Source organism: Myxocyprinus asiaticus, chromosome 1 (assembly GCF_019703515.2).
Source record: "Myxocyprinus asiaticus isolate MX2 ecotype Aquarium Trade chromosome 1, UBuf_Myxa_2, whole genome shotgun sequence".
NCBI classification, from domain to species: domain Eukaryota; kingdom Metazoa; phylum Chordata; class Actinopteri; order Cypriniformes; family Catostomidae; genus Myxocyprinus; species Myxocyprinus asiaticus.
The window spans coordinates 62,650,276-62,671,961 of NC_059344.1; the positions used below are offsets into that span (position 1 = coordinate 62,650,276).

Genomic DNA, 21,686 nt, shown 5'->3' on the forward strand with positions numbered 1-21,686 from the left:
GGCAATTACTATGAATATGGGGATATGGTCGGTCGACTCCTGGCTCACCATCTGCACAGCCGAGCGGCTTCGCGCTTTATTACTCAAATTGCGCAGCCCGGTGGCACACTAACCTCAGATCCTGTGGAGATTAATTTTACTCTTAACTTCCTCTCTGTACAAAACTGAGGCTTCTGACAATTCAGAAGAAATGAACCAATTTCTTGGGCGTATTAACTTCCCTAAGGTTGGTTCTCTTTTAGCATCTGAACTTCATAGACCCATTACCTTAGAGGAGATTATTAAGTCAATTAATTTGTTGCAATCTAAGAAATCCCCTGGCCCAGACGGGCTGCCTTCCGTATTTTATAAGAAATGTCATGCTAAATTGGCCCCACTTCTTTTGTCTGTATTTGAGGAATCCTTAGAGCTAGGTATGTTGCCCCCAACATTGAGACAAGCATCTATAACTCTATTGCTTAAAGATGGGAAGGACCCAACATTATGTAACTCATACAGACCTATTAGCCTCCTCAATGTTGATGTTAAGATTTTAGCCAAACTTTTGGCCTCTCGTTTAGAGGCAATACTTCCTAGTATTATCTCAGAGGAACAAACCGGATTTATAAAAGGACGGTATTCATTTTCTAATATCCGTACACTTTTTAATATTTTATACTCAAGACAAAACAGTAGCTCCTCTGAGGTGATCATTTCGTTAGATACCGAAAAGGCATTTGATAGGATAGAATGGGTTTCTCTTTTTAGGGTACTGGAGGAGTTCAGTTTTGGGGATGAATTGATTTCATGGGTATGCTTATTATATGCTGACCCTCAAGCTTCAATTTATACTAACAATGTTAAATCTGAATATTTTACTTTATCACGGGGTACGCGCCAGGGATGCCCCCTATACCCATTACTTTTTGCCATAGCTATTGAGCCCCTCTTAGAACACTTCCTGTATTTCAGGGTATAATCCGCAAGGGAATTGAACATAAATTAGCCTTATACATTGAGGACTTATTACTCTACGTTAATGATCCAATTGCATCTATTCCTGAGCTAGTAAGTCTATTAGATGATTTTGGGTAATTTTCTGGGAATAAACTGAATTTACAAAAGAGTGAATGTTTACCCATAGAACAATCTGGCCAAAAACTAAAACAGAATGACATACCTTTCCACTTGTAGAGTTCTAAATTCAAGTATCTTTGTGTTAATGTTACCCTTTCTTATTCTGCCTTATTGGCAGCAAATTTTACACCTTTAATTTCATACATGAAGTCAGCTTTTTTAAGATGGGCAGCTCTTCCATTATCTCCACTAGGTAGGATAAACACTGTAAAAATGAACATTCTCCCAAAATTTCTTTACCTCTTTCAAGCTATTCCTTTGTTTCTACCCAAATCTTTCCTCAAGTATATAGACCAATTAATCTCCTCTTTTATATGGGCAGGAAAAACTCCTAGAGTTTCCAAAATTTTGCTCCAAAGAAAGTCGACTAAGTGGAGGGCTTTCCTTGCCCAACTTTATGTATTATTATTGGGCGGCAAATATTCAGAAATTGGTGTTCTGAGTACAGGCCTCCTCTTTGCCATGGTGCCACTTAGAAGCTAAGTCTTGTATTTCAACATCTCTCCCTGCTATGGTGTTCTCTTCTCTCCCTTTGTCCCTTTCACATTACATGGATAACCCAATAGTATGCTCTTCTCTCAAAATATTCTTTCAAGTTCTGCATCATTTTAAATTTATCTCGGCATCAACCATGGCTCCTATATATAATAATCATCTCTTTCCTCCTCCCTTTTCAGATTCCGTATTCAATTTCTAGGAAAAGAAAGGTCTGAAATGCTTTGAAGATCTCTTCATTAATAATGTGTTTGCAAATTTTTCTGAATTATCCTCATCATTTAATCTGCTTCCCTCTCACCTATTTCGTTATTTTCAAATTAGGTACTGTGCCTCCTCTCTGTTCTCCGGGTTTCCCTCTCTGCCTACAAAGTCTACATGGGAAGAGGCATTTAAACTGAATCCTCATATGGGTGGGATTATCTCAAAGATATATGCAGTTATCTTGTCAAAGGATAATTCTCACAACATTAAAACAATCAGGGCTTGGGAAGAGGAACTTGACTTAGAGTTTGAGGATGACTACTGGAGTAGAGTATTAGACAATGTACGTACCACCACTTCGTGTGCTAGACTTAGCTTTTTACAATTTAAAACGATTTACAGAGCTCATCTCTCGAAGACAAAACTTTCTAAAATATATCCCAATGTTTCAGATTTGTGTGATAAATGTAACCTTTCACTATGTAACCTTAGCCATATGTTTGTATTTTGTCCCAAGTTGCAAAACTTTTGGAATTCTTTCTTTACAATAGTTTCTGTCATCCTAGGGGTCAAGTTAGTTGTTTGCCCTTTGATTGCAGTCTTTGGTGTTTCATCTCGGTCTCAGACTTTAAGCCGCAGACAGGCCGACACTGTAGCTTTTGCATCCCTTCTCGCAAGGCGCAGAATACTGTTATCTTGGACCTCCCCACAACCCCCTTCTATTTCAGTTTGGCTCAAAGATTTGGCCTTTTTTTAAAAACTTGAAAAAATTAAGTACAATATCAGAGGTTGGGGGGAATCTTTCAAACCTTAGACGTGGATTGAGTGGAGGTATATATATATATATATATACCTTTTTTTTTCACGATTCACATTATTTGTGCATATTGCCACCTACTGGGCAGGAAGGAGAATTTATAGTAGAAGACTGAGGTATTGATCTGTTTCTCACAAACACCTATTATATCGCTTTTTCTAAAAAAAAAAAAAAAAATGGTTTCTGCCAAAAACATGGTTACTACATTATTGCTATTAAAAGCCATGGTTAATTGTACCCAGATCTAAACTTTCTCTCATCTCCCAGACATCACTGTGACCAAATCACTTCAAGACAATCAACTTTTATTATTATAAGTAGTATTAAAGGAAATATTAAGAGTGGAGTCAGGAAACAGGATGGAGAAAAGTTTGATAAAGGGGGAATCGAAACCAGGTCGTCCACACTACAAAAAAAAAACAAAAAAAACATCAACATCATCGGGACACACTAAGCCATTTCATCATTACTTGAGGGCGATGTTTTATAGTTAAAATGTACATAAATCTTGATCTTTTTCACACCAAAAGCAATTGTTTAGCTTTTGAAGACATTAATTGACCTGCTGGAGTCGTATAAAAGACATGATTTTTGGAGCTTCAAATGTCTGTTCACCATCCACTTGAATTTTAAGGACCAAATGAGCTGAGATATTATTCTATTTTTCTTCGAATGTGTTCTGCTGAAGAAAGAAAGTCATACACACCTGGGATGGAATTAAAATTTTTGGATGAACTATTCCTTTAATGTTTTTGTGTCCACCAGACTACTGAAGTGCAAATAGCTGCACTGTGTGGCAAGTGCTATTTACGCCTAGTGCAGGGAGTCACTACATAATTGGAATAGAATAGTAGTCAGTCAGCATAGGATATTCAATGACCAACCATAAACTTGAACATGTCGTCCTCCGAATCTTATATTTGGTGTGGAATTTTGCATTTTTGATTACTTCTTTGGCAATAGATGAAAATACAACAACAATAATCCTATTTTTTTAATAATATGAGTTAATGAACAGTTTCATATGGGGATTGTTGTTACTGATCAACCTGAAAGATTATTTATGAAGATCTTAAGTTATATCCTTCAAGTCAAAGGTGCATAAAACTATTATGAACACCAACACTGTCACTGATCTCTTAAAATGTGGTGTTCACTGTTCATGGAAACATGATCACAAACAAAACAAAAATAAAGATTAAATCGTGATTTGCACATGCAGAAAGTTTGTGGCATGTGTACTCTTTTCCTAGGTAACCGGTCTCTCAGGTAATTTCTGGAGTATTGTGTGCCTCTATGCTTGTGCAATTCCCCTTTCTAAATATAGCCTATGAGTTTGTGACATCACTGCACTTCCTATTTGTCTCTTCCTATATAAGTTGATATTTTAACACTTCAGAGCATCAGACTGTTTGTTCTCTCTTCCTTTTGCAAACATACACGTGCAGAGATGGCTCGACTAGATGTCACCGAAACTTTTCAAAACATCTTGTTTCCAGGGCACATGCACACTCAAGACTCCCTGAATTATGCCACCAATTTCAAGTTTCAGGACACAGATACTGTAATTGTCACCTACCCAAAATCAGGTAATAATGACATGCTTTTTCTGTATTCATTTTCTTGGTGTTGTTTAAAGGGGTTTTATAAGAGTAAAAATGTATGCAAAGTCATATTATATCATATTGATATACAGTATGTGACCTGCTCCATAATTTTTAGTCACTTTGACTTAACACATTTTAAGTGTTATGCACTACAGTTAAAAGGAAAGTCTCAGCTTACTTATGAGATAATCATTATGTTTTTTCTTCAAACCATTGCCAGGATACAATGATTTAAAAATTTGGATGAGACTTGCCTATTTTTTTTATTGCAAAAAAACTCAAAATGGGTTTCAGGGTCTAAAAATGATGGAGCTAGTCACAAGTTTCTTATCAGTGGAGATCTACATTTTGAGTTAAAAGGAATATTATGGGTTCAATACAAGTTGAGCTTAATCAACAGCATTTGAGGCATAATGTTGATTATCACACAAAAAAGTGACTTTTTTTTTACATTGTTTATTAAAAAGAAAAAAAAAAAAAAAAAAACACGGTTACAGTATAACAGACATTACAGAATGAAAGTGAATGGGGCCAGTCCACAAACGCTAAAATTCACACCGTTTTAAAATTATCGCCACAAGACGTAAACATATCTGTAAACATGATTTTAGTGTGAAAAAATCACTTACTAACATTATCTCTGTTAAGTTATATCCAAAACTGGGATCACAAGGTTTCGTCATCATGGCAACAAAGTTGCATTATTGGATAACTTAACACAGATTTATCACACAAAAATCATGTTAACACATATAATGTTTACATCTTGTGGCTACACTTTTGAAAAAGCATGTCTTTTAGCATAAATGGATTGACTCCATTTACTTCCACTGCCTTACTGTAACCTCAATTTTTGCCTTTTTTTTTTAAATAAAGGAGGTAGTCAAAAATGCAGTTTGCGACCATTTTTTGACTGGCAAGATATTCGTCATGACTTTTAATAATTCACATCCTCTCGTGTTCCCTTGAATTCTTATAGGAACCACATGGATGCAGGAAATCATCACTCTAATCCTGAGTAAAGGTGACCCAACTATAGCCCAAACGCAGCCTAACTGGGCCCGTGCACCGTGGCTTGAACAGTACTACTGCCCGAAAGTCCTGGAAGCCTCTAAGGGGCCTCGAGTTATAACTACACACCTGCCTTACCACCTACTGGCACCAACCCTGCAAGATTCTAAAGCAAAGGTGAGTAGATGGGTAAACCACAAAGGATGCAGTGCATTATCAGAAATTAAGCTGGTCTTTAAGGAGCAATATTAACCCCAAATCTTTCTTTCTTGAATTTGCCTGGAATTTATAAATGTTTGTCCTTTCTCAGGTTATCTATGTGGCTCGAAATCCCAAAGATGTGGTTGTGTCCTATTATCACTTTCACAAGATGGCCAACTTTCTGCCTGACCCAGGCTCATTCTCTGAGTTTCTCAGTGCTTTCCTGAAGGGTACAGGTTAGTTGATGTTTACTGTACATTGTCTGTCAGTTATTATTATGTTGTATGGGATGTCACCTTCTTTTCCCTTACAACTTATTAACTTACATTAATGTATGCCGCTTCTTTTCCATCAGTGCATTATGGCTCTTGGTTTGATCACATCAAGGGTTGGACCAGCCATGTGAAAGATGTTCAAAACTTTCTTTACATCACATATGAGGAAATGTGGAAGGTATGATAACTTTAAGAGCAAAGCCATTCATATGGTGATCACAAACAGGAATTCAGATAAAGTCAGATAACTTGAGAAGATGCGGCATAATAAGAAGCTGCTTGGAGAGTGAAAATCATGATATGAGAAAAATTCTTAAACGGAAACATGAAACAACATTCAGAACCCATTTACCTCTGTAATATGATATACAGTATTTCTATTCAGAGTGAAACTGGATATTTTAAGGAATAGTTTACCCCAAAAATGGAAATTCTCTCATCATTTATTCATCCCAGATGTGTATGACTTTCTCTCTTCTGCAGAAAACAAATGGAGATTTTTAGAAAAATATCTCAGCTCTGTGGGTCCATACAATGTAAGTGAATAGTGACAAAAACTTTGAATCTCCAAAAAGCACATAAGGCAGCATAAAAGTAATGCATATGACTCATTTGAAGCAATCCAATCAGATTTTGAAGGAGAATAGACCAAAATTTTTCACTTTACACTGTACAATCACTGTACGATCATGATTTCAAGCTCGATTACACTTCCTAGTGCTTGGCACATGCGTAGAGTGCTAGATGGCGCTAGGAAGTGTAATTGAGCTTGAAATCATGATCGCCAAGAATACTGCTGATATCAAGATTTACAGTGAAAAAGGAGCTATATTTTGGTCTGTTCCCACCTAAAAGGATTGGATCACTTCAGAAGACATGGATTAAACCACTGGAGTCATATGGATTACTTTTATACTGCCTTTATGTGCTTTTTGGACCTTCAAAGCTTTGTTCACCATTTACTTGCATTGCAATGTGTGGAACTGCAGAGCTGAAATATTCTTCTAAAAATCATTTTTTGTGTTCTGCAGAAGAAAGTCATATACATTTGGTATGGCATGAAGGTGTGTAAATGATATACATTTTTGGGTGAACTATTCCTATAAGGAAAAGATGTAGAGTGGAACCTGGCATTTTATCCATTGGGAATTGATTGTATTGTAAAAAGTAGTCATTACATACCAGAATGGAGCCACTTGATTCGTAGGGAGGGGTTAAAAAGTAAGAGGTCTTAGTGACATCAGCCGAAATGGAACGATGTTTCAGTGGCAGACCAAGTTATTACATTTTGATGAAAGATTACAAAGACAATAACGTGCACCAATGAATGGTGCACGATAAAACCAGGAGAAAATGTTAAGAAAGTAAATAGGGTCAGTTCTGATTTCATGTTGACTTTAAGTGTTTTATTTTTAATCAGAAACTTGATTGAGATATTCAATTTACTCTCCTCAGGATCTTCATGGTTCTCTTGAGAAAGTGAGCCAGTTCCTGATGTGTTATTTAACTGAGGATGAGCTGACCTCTGCTCAGAAGCACTGCAGTTTCAATAGCATGAAGGAGAATGCCATGGTGAACTACACCCTCATCGCTCAAGAGATCATGGACCACAGGAAGGGCAAATTCATGAGGAAAGGTATGTCTCTTCAAAATGTCTTGAACAAACGCCTCCCTGACATTTTCCTTATCTATCACCTGTGTAATCAGATTTGATAATGAGGTAATTGAAAGAGTTGAAAAGGAATATTCCCGTACAGAAATCTGACATATGTTCATAGATGAATATATATATATATATAGTTTTTAAAATTATAGTTCATACATTTGGACATATATGTACATATGAAAATTTTATGTTTTGGGAAAATATGTTACATGGATGAAAATGGCATGTTTGTAGTATTTTGAAATATGTTGCATGTATGTGCAACTGTCTTTCAAATCAGTAAAAATCATACATGAACACATATTATATATGTCTTTTCTATATATTGCATCTAAGTTTTTAAAGCAGTTTTACTCCTCCGAATAATGTAATCTTTAATTGCTCAAGGTAAAATCGGAGATTGGAAAAACATATTCACTGAAGAGCAGAGCGACCTCTTTGATGCCGTGTACTCCTCTCAGATGGCAGATGCATCACTGCAGATTAAATGGGAATGCTATGAACATGCTCTACAGCCCAGGATAACCATTAATACTCCTGCATCCCATTCACTCAGTGAGACTGTGAAATGTTTATAATACTTTTTTTACCATATTTATATGTGTATATTTTTTTACATTTAATTATTTCTGTTTTGTTCTTGTTATTTATATAAATTTAACCTTTAAGGTCTAAAAAGAAAAGTGATATAACAACACTGAATATATTCACCTTTATTTTTCTATATTTGTGTAGGTGCTACATGCTATTTTCTTAGTCAACTGCATTTATTTTACTGAGCTGGAATTTTAATAATGTTGCTGTGCAGATGTAATTTATGCATACATAATTTACCTTTTTTATATAAGTTTATAAGAAGTAATGCTTGAAGATTGTTCTAAGGTAAATATATATATACAGTGCATCCGGAAAGTATTCACAGCGCTTCACTTTTTCCACATTTTGTTATGTTACAGCCTTATTCTAAAATGGATTAAATTCATTATTTTCCTCAAAATTCTACAAACAATACCCCATAATGACAACGTGTAAGAAGTTTTTGAAATCTTTGCAAATTTATAAAAAAAAAAAAAAAAAAAAAACACACACACACACACACACACACACGTACATAAGTATTCACAGCCTTTGCTCAATACTTTGAAGCACCTTTGGCACCAATTACAGCCTCAAGTCTTTTTGAGTATGATGCTACAAGCTTGGCACACCTATTTTTGGGCAGTTTCTCCCATTCTTCTTTGCAGGACCTCTCAAGCTCCATCAGGTTGGATGGGATGCGTCGGTGCACAGCCATTTTCAGATCTCTCCAGAGATGTTCAATCAGGTTCAAGTCTGGGCTCTGGCTGGGCCACTCAAGGACATTCACAGAGTTGTCCCGGAGCCACTTCTTTGTTATCTTGGCTGTGTGCTTAGGGTCGTTGTCCTGTTGGAAGATGAACCTTTGCCCCAGTCTGAGGTCCAGAGCGCTCTGGAGCAGGTTTTCATCAAGGATGTCTCTGTACATTGCTGCATTCATCTTTCCCTCGATCCTGACTAGTCTCCCAGTTCCTGCCGCTGAAAAACATCCCCACAGCATGATGCTGCAACCACCATGCTTCACTGTACGGATGGTATTGGCCAGGTGATGAGCAGTGCCTGGTTTCCTCCAGACATGACGCTTGCCATTCAGGCCAAAGAGTTCAGTCTTTGTTTCTCATGGTCTGAGAGTCCTTCAGGTGCCTTTTGGCAAACTCCAGGCAGGCTGTCATGTGCCTTTTACTGAGGAGTGGCTTCCTTCTGGCCACTCTACCATACAGACCTGATTGGTGGAGTGCTGCAGAGATGGTTGTTCTTCTGGAAGGTTCTCCTCTCTCCACAGAGAAATGCTGGAGCTCTGTCAGAGTGGCCATCGGGTTCTTGGTCACCTCCCTGACTAAGGCCCTTCTCCCCCGATCGCTCAGTTTGGCCAGGCGGCCAGCTCTAGGAAGAGTCCTGGTGGTTCCAAACTTCTTCCATTTACGGATGATGGAGGCCACTGTGCTCATTGGGACCTTCAATGCTGCAGACATTTTTCTGTATCCTTCCCCAGATCTGTGCCTCGATACAATCCTGTCTCGGAGGTCTACAGACAATTCCTTGCACTTCATGGCTTGGTTTGTGCTCTGACGCGCTGTTAACTGTGGGACCTTATATAGACAGGTGTGTGCCTTTCCAAATCATATCCAATCAACTGAATTTAATCAAATCAAGTTGTAGAAACATCTCAAGGATGATCAGTGGAAACAGGATGCACCTGAGCTCAATTTTGAGTGTCTTGGCAAAGGCTGTGAATACTTATGTACATGTGATTTTTTTCATTTTTTATTTTTAATAAATTTGCAAAGATTTCAAACAAACTTCTTTCACATTTTTATTTTGGGGTATTGTTTGTAGAAGTTTGAGGAAAATAATTAATTTAATCCATTTTGGAATAAGGCTGTAACATGACAAAATGTGGAAAAAGTGAAGCGCTGTGAATACTTTCCGGATGCACTGTATATATATATATATATATATATATATATATATATATATATATATATATATATATATATATGTTCAAATGCCTGATCAGATGGATAGGATAATTAAACTATTACTGTTTTGACCAGTTACAGGTATAACTTACCATTTATTTACATATGTCAAGGCAATATTTGTGTATGTAACTTTATCATATGGCTAATTTAAAGGTGAAGTGTGTTATTTCTGCACTAGCGGCACCTAATGGATTCCAATGCAATGCATGAAAACCCTCCTCCGCCTCCCATTGGTTGTGCAAACAGATAGTCCTGCCATTAACTGAGCCAATGCTGCTGTGTCAGGCTTGTCAGGATACTCTAACAAACAGAGCAATGTTTTGACAGCGCCACAGTGCCAGTGTTTCAACTTGTTGAAGGATCAACCTACAGTAAAAACGGCTAGTTAACTCTGAATATTAATCTGTAAAAATTTGAAAATTGACCAAAATTACACACTTCACCTTTAAGGTGCACAGCCGCAAAAGCATAATGCTGTCCTTTATCACTTGAGAGACATCTCTGATGTGCAGTACTTTTATTAATCAAGTCAAAGTAAAATACATTAAACCTACATAACCTCTGTTCTTATGCTAACTGTGGTCATTTCGAAGTTGTTTTTTAAGCAAAATAACACTCCGTGATAATGGTATGAAGATGAAATCTGTGGCAAGAAAGCCATTGCTCTCAGGGATGAGTAGAAGGACTGCGTAGCTCATTAGATGTTCGGGTGAATATGAGGCTAATCTAAAAAGCCAGACCTTTAAGATGGCATTCTATTTAATGAAGAGAGTGAAGTGTTTAGAGGTGGAGTGCTGCACCTGTACTGCACTTGAAGGAAGGCACTTGAAATCTGCATTTGGGAGGAAGAAATAACTGAAAGAGTAAAAGATATCTCTTTACTCTCTGGACAGACTAATGGACTAGAGTCCTGGCACCCTGTTAAATAGACTTTGTTTTACAGACACAGTCACATACGAAAATGGCAAGAGCAGTCTCAAAACTGGAAGTTCCAGTGTCATTGGTTGGTTTTGCATAATTCAGGAGAAGAACTAGGTGCTGGATTTGTCAAAGTTTGCAAGGTCGTGCCATGTCTTTAAATGATATTCAAGAATTTTGTTTAAGGAACTTAACAGCAAGTAATAGGACATGTGAACAACAACTGTGTTTCGTCTGTCTCAACAATATCTCAAACTGCCCTGCTGAAAAGACCAGCATTGCTGGTCACCAGCTTATGTTGTGTTTTGGGTAATAAACTATCTTAACGAGCTTCATCAAAAAGACAATGCTGGTCCACCTGCTAGACCAGCACCAAACCCGCATAAATCAGCCTAGACCATCATGGGAATTTCATGCTGGTTGAGCTGATCTATTTAGCAGGGTGTGCTTAGATTTGCTAAGATACCAAAATCTGCAGTCAAAAGTCAGAGATGAAATAATTCTTCCAAGACCAAATTATCTGAGCTATGCAATCCATGTTAATTTTATAGCTCTATAAACTTACAGTTTATTTCAAAACTTCTGAGACAAAGTTGATACTTAAATTAAATATTTGAACTCCATTGAGTCTCCCAAGATATGAAAGAGCAACCTCTGAGCAATATAATTTTACACTGGGCCTGCTTTTGGACAACAATTTCACATGAGCAGACAGTTGTGTGATGTAGAAAAGGAGTTGCAATGGCAAAGCAGCTGCCTAATACACTAAGCACAACACATGTGGCATTGGCATAACATGTGAAGTCTGTCATCACCAATCTATGACCATTAGTGTGTAACTGATAAAACAGGCAGCAGAGATAATCTAGATAATGCACAAACACAGTTTGTCTGCATTCAGTCGTATGGAGGGGCCTCACATTTGTAACACACTGTTGATTTCCTGTGTGGAGTGAGTGTGAAATGTTTAAAATATGCAAGTATGTTCTTCAGAGGTACTTCAGAGTTATTTATGTCAATAAAAAAAATAAAATAAAAAAAATAGGGGAGTAAAAGTAACAACAAACTACTAATGTAATGGAATCAGGAGAGCATTAAAGGAAGAATTCTTCATGGGTTGACTGTATAAACAGCCATTGTGGACAAGGACTATTTCACTCAAATATTACACTTTTGTCATAATTTACCTTCATGATGATCCAAAGATCACCACACAAAGTCCAAGTTGCTCTTAAAATGAAAGTGAAAAGTGACCACAGCTTCCAAGCAAGATTGTCATCGAATAATGACTTACATTCCTCTCTGTTCCTCACACAAAGCTGTCACGTGGCTTCAGAAGACATGGAATATAGTGCTTGAGTCGTATGGACTACTTTTATGATGCTTTTCTGGTGCTTTTGTGACAGCTTGAAGTGTATTCTGCAAAACAGAACCTAAAATTAACAATTAGATATATTTTTTTAAGTAATTATTAGTCAGTTAATGTTAATAGTTGGTAACTAAAAAAAATCTATAACCAAATTGTGTTTAAGTCCTGTTTGAAGTTCATACGTACGAGGTCGGAAATCGGAAATGCGATGTGATGTGATTTTAGTGTGAAGTGATTTTAGTCGGAAAGAACGGACCCGTTTTGCAATTTCATATTTCTTTTTTCTCTTTTTTACTTTCTAGTGAAGGCAGGAAGCTTTTTTAGCATCAGTGCAACAAAATGAAAAGCAAAGCCACACATCAGTAATTAATGCTTTATCTATCTATTTTATCAAACTAGTGCAACCACATATTTTGATGGGAAATGTAGTTTTGTTGCAAATGCTTGTCACTGCATAAACCAGCTAAATCAGTCTTGTTTTCTGGCATGCTTTATCCTTTTTCTCCTTTAATAGTACAAAACAATGCATTCAAACTAAACTGTACAGTCAAAATCCTCAAGTAAAACTGAATTATTACCAACAGCAAATGGCTTCCAGCACGATTCTCAAATTCACTGCTCTCCCTGCTCCATCCATGCGGGGAGTTTGCCCAGAACAGAAACATACCACCAACAGATGCTTAAATTGTGTGTACAATCAATAAAGCCTTCCTTAGGGGGCCTGGGTAGTGATGTGGTAAAGTGGTAAAGACGCTGGCTACCACCCCTGGAGTTTGCTAATTCGCTAGTTCGAAACCCAGGGCGTGTTGAGTGACTCCAGCCAGGTCTCCTAAGCAACCAAATTGGCCCGGTTGCTAGGGAGGGTAGAGTCACATGAGGTAACCTCCTCGTGGTCGCTCTAATGTGATTCGTTCTCAGTGGGGCGCATGGTGAGTTGAGCATGTATGCCGCGGTGGGTGGCATGAAGCCTCCACATGCGCTATGTCTCCGTGGCAATGCACTCAACAAGCCATGTGATAAGATGTGTGGGTTGATAGTCTCAGACGCAGAGGCAGCTGGGATTTGTCCTCCGCCACCCAGATTGAGGCAAATCCCTACGCGACTACGAGGACTTAAAAGCACATTGGGAATTGGGCATTCCAAATTGGGGGGAAAAAAATCAAAAACAAAATAAAATAAAGCCTTCCTTCAAGTATTCAAGTTAGTATTAGTATAGAGTGGTGGTGGCATAGTGGGCTAAAGCACATAACTGGTAATCTGGTTGCTGGTTCGATCCCCACAGCCACCACCATTTTGTCCTTGAGCAAGACACTTAACTCCAGGTTGCTCCAGGGGGATTGTCCCTGTAATAAGTGCACTGTAAGTCACTTTGGATAAAAGTGTCTGCCAAATGCATAAATGTAAATGTATTAATTTGATGTGCATTAGCTAGATAAATTGTGTGTTTTAGTGTAATACGAGGTAAAGAAGCACAATTTATGATTCCAATATTATCAAATTTAATTGCTGATTTGAAATATGTTCTTTAATCGTAATCTTGAGATTTCAGCATTCCCCCATTCAAGTAGATAGGAGCTGCACTGGCATGAATGGAAATAGCCTCCCGAGAGCATTCCAAAGATGGCCGACAGTGGACTGACTTGCTAAAAAGACTTTGGCATTACTTTGTTTTTAATTTAAAAGAATTACACAATTATTTTCAACGTAACCCTGAAATCAGCAACATGGTAAACAGTTAGTGTAGAATTGTCTTTTTTAGGCAGTTTCTAAAAATGATTTAGCATTGTTTGAGAATGCTTATTTCAATCTCTAATTCTGCATGTCATATACACTGGCAGCCATAAGTTTGGAATAATGTACAGATTTTGCTGTTTCGGAAGGAAATTGGTACTTTAATTCACCAAAGTGGCATTCAGCTGATCACAAAGTATAGTCAGGACATTACTGATGTAAAAAACAGCACCATCACTATTTGAAAAAAGTCATTTTTGATCAAATCTAGACAGCAGCCATCACTCCAGCACCTTATCCTTGAGTAATCATAATAAATTGCTAATTTGGTACTAGAAAATCACTTGCCATTATATCAAACACAGTTGAAAGATATTTGGTTTGTTAAATGAAGCTTAACATTGTCTTTGTTTTTGAGTTGCCACAGTATGCAATAGACTGGCATGTCTTAAGGTCAATATTAGGTCATAAATGGCAAAAAAGAAACAGCTTTCTCTAGAAACTCGTCAGTCAATCATTGTTTTGAGGAATGAAGGCTATACAATGCTTGAAATTGCCAAAAAACGGAAGGTGTACACTACAGTGTACATGTACAACTAATCAAGAGGATAAGTACATCAGAGTCCGGAGTTTGAGAAATAGACACCTCACATGTCCTCAGCTGACAGCTTCATTGAATTCTACCCGCTCAACACCAGTTTCATGTACAACAGTAAAGAGAAGACTCAGGGGTGCAGGCCTTATGGGAAGAATTGCAAAGAAAAAGCCACTTTTGAAACAGAAAAACAAAAAGAAAAGGTTAGAGTGGGCAAAGAAACAGACATTGGACAACAGATAATTGGAAAAGAGTGTTACGGATCTTAACCCCATTGAGCATTTGTGGGATCAGCTAGATTGTAAGGTGCATGTGAAGTGCCCGACAAGACAGCCACATCTATGGCAAGTGCAACAGGAAGTGTGGGGTGAAATGTCACCTGAGTATCTGGACAAACTGACAGCTAGAATGTCAAGGATCTGCAAAGCTGTTATTGCTGCATGTGGAGGATTTTTTGATGAGAACTCTTTGAAGTAGTTTAAGAAGTTCTGAACATTACTTTTCAAATTGTAATAGTCATTTTTCACATTATTAATGTCCTGTCTATATCGTCATGGTTACTGGTGTAACCTCCGTTCCCTGATGGAGGGAACGAGATGTTGGTGTCGATGTAGTGACACTATACAAAACGCCACAAGGCTGAACTGTGTTACGTGAACTGGCGGGGTGTGGTGGGCAGACTTGCTGTGTGCCTCATAGCCAGCACACCAGGTCGACACGTAACCTCCCCCAACACAGTTATAAGTGTCGAACGGCCCTTTCTGGGGACAAGTCAACTACCCAGAGATAGAGACAGGCTTAACCCAGTCGTGGCCTCTTTCCCCTTCTCTTTTTCCACTCCCTAAAAAAAGAAGGGGGATTATCTGACTGGGCCGCCAGGTCTAGTCGGGGGGTGTCCCTCCCAAGGGGAGGACACCGCGGAGACCACACCTCGCCCCAAGAGGGGGGGGGGGGGTATTTAAGTGGAAGAATACATCACATGGTCTTTCCAACCATGTGGAGAGCCTTCAAGGTAGATCCTGCCCAATGGGGGAGGAGTTACTACAACATGGAGACTGGGGCAGAGGGGCTCTGCCCAAGGAAGATGCAGTTTGCCAGCAGGGAAATGAATTAGCGGAAGATATAGATCGCATGGGGTTAGCCTTACAGGGAATCGCCGCATGCGGAGCACCTACCCCAGAACCGGGCTCTTAGTTAGCGCGTGTACTGGGCCGGCAGCGAGTCTCTCTGAAAACTCGACTGCCACAGGGCTCGGAGGAAGTCAACCAGGGAACAACTTTTGTGAACACTACTGGGAATTAACAGCGCACGTCTTCAGCTCAAAAGGAGGTGGAAGGCGCTATGTGCAAGCGATACACCCGGCCAGCTATCCCGGGCTTATCTGCTTGTGTTGCGTGCCACTACCTGGGATGAAACCTGTTCCACCCGGAGGTTGTAGAACCTTGCAAAGGTGTTGGGTGTTGCCCAGCCCGCTGCTCTGCAAATGTCTGTTAGAGAGGCACCTCTGGCCAGGGCCCAAGAAGCCACTACACCACGGGTAGAATGGGCTCGTAGCCCTACCGGGGGCGGCATGTTTTGGGCGAGATATGCCATAGTTATGGCGTCAATGAGCCAGTGGGCGATCCTCTGCTTGGAGACAGCGCTTCCTTTCCGCTGTGCACCAAAAGCAGACAAAGAGCTGCTCAGAGACTCTAAAGTTCTGCGTGCGATCCAAATAGATGCGTAAAGGGCGCACCGGACACAGCAACGACAGGGCTGGGTCTGCCTCCTCCTGGGGCAGCGCTTGCAGGTTCACCACCTGGTCCCTAAAAGGAGTGGTGGGAACCTTGGGCACATAGCCCGGTCGGGGTCTCAGGATCACTTAAGAATAACCCGGACCGAACTCCAGGCACGTTTCGCTGACAGAGAACGCTTGCAGGTCACCTACCCTCTTGATGGAAGTGAGCACAGTCAGGAGGGCAGTCTTCAAGGAGAGTGCCTTAAGCTCGGCTGACTGCAAAGCTCAAAGGAGGCTCTCTGTAGACCCTGAAAAACTACAGAGGTCCGATGAGGGAATGAGGCGCAGCCTGGAGGGATTCAGCCTCCTGGCACCTCTTAGGAACCTGATGATCAGATCATGCTTCCCTAAGGACTTACCGTCGACTGCATCGTGGTGTGCTGCTATGGCAGCAATGTACACCTTCAAGGTAGAAGGGGACAGCCTCCCTTCCAACCTCTCTTGCAGGAAGGAAAGCACTGATCTGACTGCGCATCTCTGGGGGTCTTCCCGATAGGAAGAACACCACTTAGCGAACAGACGCCACTTAAAGGCATACAGGCGCCTCGTAGAGGGAGCCCTAGCCTGAGTGAACGTGTCTACCATCGCAGGTGGGAGACAGCTTAGGTCTTCCGCATCCCGTCCAGGGGCCAGACATGGAGATTCCAGAGGTCTGGGCGCGGGTGCCGGATGGTGCCCCTTCCCTGAGAAAGAAGGTCCTTCCTCAGGGGAATTTGCCCGGGGGCAGCTGTCGCGAGGAGCGTGAGGTCCGAGCACCACGTCTGGGCGGGCCTGTAGGGTGCTTACCAGGACGACCTTCTCCTCAACCTCCCTGACCTTGCACAGGGTCTGTGCAAGCAGGCTCACTGGGAGAAAATGCACATTTGCGAATGCCAGGGGACCAGCTGTGTGTCAGCGCGTCTATGCCGAGGAAGGCCTCGGTCAGGGCGTACCAGAGCAGGCAGTGGGGAGGATTCTTGGGAGGTGAACAGGTGCATCTGTGCCTGTCGAATCGACTCCAAATCAGCTGGACCGCCTGAAGGTGGAGCCTCCACTCTCCCTTGAGGGTAACCTGTTGTGACGGCGCGTCCGCTGAAGTGTTGAGGTTGCCCGGGATGTGAGTGGCTTGCAGCGACTTGAGGTGTTGCTGACTCCGTTGGAGGAGACGGCGGGCAAGTTGAGACATACAGCGGGAGCGCAGACCGCCTTGGGGGTTGACATATGCTACCGCTGCCGTGCTGTCTGTCCGAACTAGCATGTGCTTGCCCTGGATCAACGGCCGGAACCTCCGCAGGGCGAGCAGAATTGCCAGTAACTCGAGGCAGTTGATGTGCCAACGCAGCCGCAGACCTGTCCAGAGGCCGGTGGCTGCGTGCCCGTTGCGCCCCAGCCCGTTTTGGAGGCGTCTGTCATGACCACGATGCACCTGGAGACCAGTTCTAGGGGAACACCTGCTCATAGAAACGAGAGGTCGGTCCAAGGGCTGAAAAGACGGTGACAGACCAACATAATGGCCACGCGGTGTGTCCCGTGGTGCCATGCCCGTCTCGGGACTCGAGTCTGGAGCCAGTGCTGAAGCGGCCTCATATGCATCAACCCGAGCGGGGTGGCCACCGCCGAGGATGCCATATGCCCCAGGAGCCTCTGAAAAATTTCAGTGGAACCGCTGTTTTCTGTTTGAGCGCCTTCAAACAGGCCAGCACCGACTGGACGCGCTCGTTCGTAAGGTGCGCCGTCAAGGAGACTGAGTCCAACTCCAAACCGAGAAAAGAGATGCTCTGAACCGGGAGGAGCTTGCTCTTTTCCCAGTTGACCCGAAGCCCTAGTCGGCTGAGGTGTGAGAGCACCAGGTCCCTGTGTTTGCATAACACGTCTAGAGAGTGAGCTAAGATTAGCCAGTCGTCGAGATAGTTGAGAATGCGAATGCCCACCTCCCTTAACGGGGCAAGGGCAGCCTCTGCGATCTTCGTAAAGACGCGAGGAGACAGGGACAGGCCGAAAGGGAGGACTTGTACTGATACGCCTGACCCTCGAACGCGAACCGCAGGAAGGGTCTGTGTTGAGGAAGGATCGAGACGTGAAAGTACACATCCTTCGGGTCTACCGCCGCGAACCAATCTTGATGCCGGACGCTCGCTAGAATTCGTCTTTGCATCAGCATCTTGAACGGGAGTCTGTGTAAAGCCCGGTTCAGTACTTGCAGGTCCAAGATTGGCCGCAACCCACCGCCTTTTTTCGTTACAATGAAGTAGGTGCTGTAAAACCCTTTCTTCATCTCGGCTGGAGGGACAGGTTCTATCGCGTCCTTCCATAGGAGGGTAGCGATCTCCGCGCAAGGTAGCAGCGTTTTCGTCTTTCACCAAGGTGAAGTGGACACCGCTGAACCTGGGCAGATGCCCGGCGAAGTGAATCGCGCAGCCAAGTCGGACGGTCCGGACCAGCCCTCGTGATGGACTGGAAGGCGCAAGCCACGTGTCCAAGTTCCGCGCAAGGGGGACCAAAGGGACAACGTCATCGGATGTACTGGCAGGTGGGGCCTCACGGCGGGGTGGAGCTCGAGGTGCCACACCATGTCGTGGCCGTGCTGAGTCCAAGGACATCGAAGCACTTACCTGGCTCCTTGTGACCACCCCCGGAACAGCCTGGGATGGGGGAGGAAGAGGCCTGTCCTCGTGACCCGTGGAGACTGTCACATCGGGGGCGGATTTGTGCCACAGCTGGGCGCTCAGGGCGGGAGACCGCCGCTGGAGCGCCAACCTGCCAAATGGAGTGGTGGACGGTGGTCGTGATGCCAGCCGTACACACCGGATATGTGACCCAGGGAACAAGGAAACCACTCTTGATGAGCTCTTGAGTACTGCAGCCACTTGGGCATGCAGCGCAATTAAATGCAAAAGGTAACAAAAAGATGAAGATCTGCTTACCAGCTCCAGAGCAGCTGGTTTTTTTGTCCCTGGGTCGCCGTCTCAAGGGCGCTTTGAAGCCTTTCGCGGGTTCTGGGCAGCTGCGAGACGGGTGGCGTCTGCTTCCTGCGGTGGGCTCCACGCCGGGGCCAGGCCGAAGGTGCGGGCTGTAGCGGAGCCGGTGCAGTCACCGCAGGGGGACGCCCTTGGCGATGAGTAGATGGGGTGCGGGATTTTGAGCCGTGCCGGGGCAGGATATGGCCTCACCCATCTCAACCAGGTTGAGCCAAAGGTGGCGCTCCTGGACCACTAGTGTGGCCATCGTCCGCCCGAGAGACCGCGCCGTGACCTCTGTCGCTCTGTCAAGGTCATTTGCCGAGCGCAGTTCCTGCATCAATCCCGGGGCGGAACTACCCTCGTGCAGTTCCTTTAGCACCTTGGCGGACTTGCAGGAGAGCCATGGCGTGCATGTCTAGCGGCACCATATGCCTTGGTCGTCAGAGACGACGTAAACCTACAGGCCTTGGACGGGGGCTTTGGGCACCCGCGCCAGGTGGCGGAGCTCTGCAGGCATAGGTGCACCGCGAGCGCCTTTATCCACCGGGGGATTGCCGAATAACCCTTGGCCGCCCCACCATCGAGGGTAGTGAGAGCAGGGAATCTGAAAAGATCGGGACCGGGCAGTAAAAAGTGTCTCCCGCGACCTCGTCAGCTCTTCATGCACTTCCGGGAAGAAAGGAACAGGCCGGGGCGTGGCTTTGAGTGGCGCCGCGAGCCCAGGAACCAATTACCGAGCCGCGAGGGTTCAGGGAAGAGCGGTGAAATCCACTCTAACCGACGCTCGCGGCTGCCCAGGAAAGCATGTCGTCATCTCCGCGTCAGCCTGTGACTGGGCGATCGACCCCGAAGGGAGGAGCCCAGCTGAAGCTTCCAACTGGACGAGCCCACTCTCCGATGCTGTGCTCGAGAGCTCATCACTTTCGCAGGCTCCGAATAAGAGGTCGAACTCGCCTTGAGACGAGCCGGCGGACTCACCCGGAAGCCCAATCGGGGCAGATGAGCGTGCTGGGGAATGGGAGGTCCGCGGGGGGATACCCGGCGGAGGCGGTCCCATTGGGGTCCCCAAATCGCCCCCAGTGCTAGCCGCGCTGGCCTCAAACCCGTGGGTAAAAGGACCGAGGCGGGAGCCTCTGGGGTGGCTCGCTTTCTTACGAAGGTGAGCCGCGACCGCAACGTTGCCATGGACATATTCTCGCAATGAGAACATGACCATCCACGAACGCTGTCTCCGCGTGAGCAGTGCCCAGACACGAAAGACAGTGATCGTGATCGTGACCGTTAGAAGGCGAGAGATAACGAGCAATCGGAAAAGCATCTTTAAAAAGACGCGTCTTTAAAAAGACGTTCCGTGTGTGCGCTCTTTTAGAGAAATATATACTCTTTTAGAGGGGAAAAATGCTCTTTCAGAAAATATAGTGTAAGGGGGTTCAGTGGAAAGGAGGAGGCGAGAACTTGACAACTTAAATAATAATTTAATAAACAATTTAAACAAAACACACAACCAAAAACACACAGTACAGCTGTCTGTAATTCTCTCTCTCAAACTGTCGTCCCCGGCCGCCTTTATCCCTCGCGCGCCCCATCAGGCTGATTGGGGACCGGGTGTGTCTCATTCCAGCCCGGCACCGCCCTCCTCGGCACTACATATACTCTCTAGTTTTTCTGCCGAAGCGCCCAGGGGCGTTCTCTGCAGTGCACCAGTGCAGAGGAGGGAGAAGCCGCTGAAATGCGCCGTCAGATCCAGCAGAGGTGAATGAACAGTAGTATTCAGCCCAGTGAGCTTGACCGTTCGGCTCCGAAGAGAAAATCTGAATGAGTGGTTGCATACCAGCTCCTTTTATACCCGTATGTTCGGGGGAGTGGCACGCAAATACCACTCGCCAATTTTCATTGGCCTTTTATCAAAGACCAGAGGTGTCTCGGGCTCCCAAGAGTGACCCTAGTGTCACTACATCGACACCAACGTCGAGTGAGTGACAGATAGGGAAATTGTGATCAGTTGAATGCCACTTTGGTGAATAAAAGTACCAATTTCTTTCCATAAGAGCAAAATCTGTACATTATTCCAAACTTTTGGCTGACAGTGTGTATAAACTCTAAATTTAAAATCATGTTAACACATCAAATTTCTGTCTTGTTCAATTTTTTTTAATTTTTTTTTTATTTATTTTTTATAAACAAGGCATGAGTCTAAATATTATTTTTTTGTATTAATCAACATTATGCAGCAAATTCTGTTGATTGTGCTTATCCTCTAGACATTTCTTTAATGAGACAAATGATTCAAGGCTAAGGGTTTTCAAATTTCCATGTCAGATCCATTAAACATAATTTTTACAATTGTACTTTGAAATATAAAAGAGAACTACAACATGTGAGATCTAACTGATTGGAAATATTAAGG

General features: G+C 43.0%; 1 protein-coding gene across 1 annotated transcript; it reads left to right on the forward strand.

Moving 5' to 3' along the window:
* The first annotated feature begins 4,082 nt into the window (after positions 1-4,082).
* On the forward strand, positions 4,083-8,223 carry LOC127443644 (sulfotransferase 2B1-like). Its single transcript, XM_051702377.1, has 6 exons — positions 4,083-4,221; positions 5,219-5,427; positions 5,561-5,687; positions 5,807-5,904; positions 7,182-7,362; positions 7,780-8,223. The coding sequence occupies exons 1-6, from the start codon at positions 4,083-4,085 to the stop codon at positions 7,968-7,970; spliced, it is 945 nt and encodes a 314-aa protein (XP_051558337.1). The 3' UTR covers positions 7,971-8,223.
* Positions 8,224-21,686: the final 13,463 nt, after the last annotated feature.

What these genes read in the sequence shown, in the direction of transcription:
- LOC127443644 (XM_051702377.1), top strand. Translation starts at nt 4,083, where the DNA reads ATGGCTCGACTAGATGTCACCGAAACTTTTCAAAACATCTTGTTTCCA. An exon ending in TGCAAGATTCTAAAGCAAAG is followed by an intron (nt 5,428 to 5,560) that starts GTGAGTAGATGG and finishes GTCCTTTCTCAG; the next exon opens with GTTATCTATGTGGCTCGAAA. An exon ending in GGGCAAATTCATGAGGAAAG is followed by an intron (nt 7,363 to 7,779) that starts GTATGTCTCTTC and finishes TAATTGCTCAAG; the next exon opens with GTAAAATCGGAGATTGGAAA.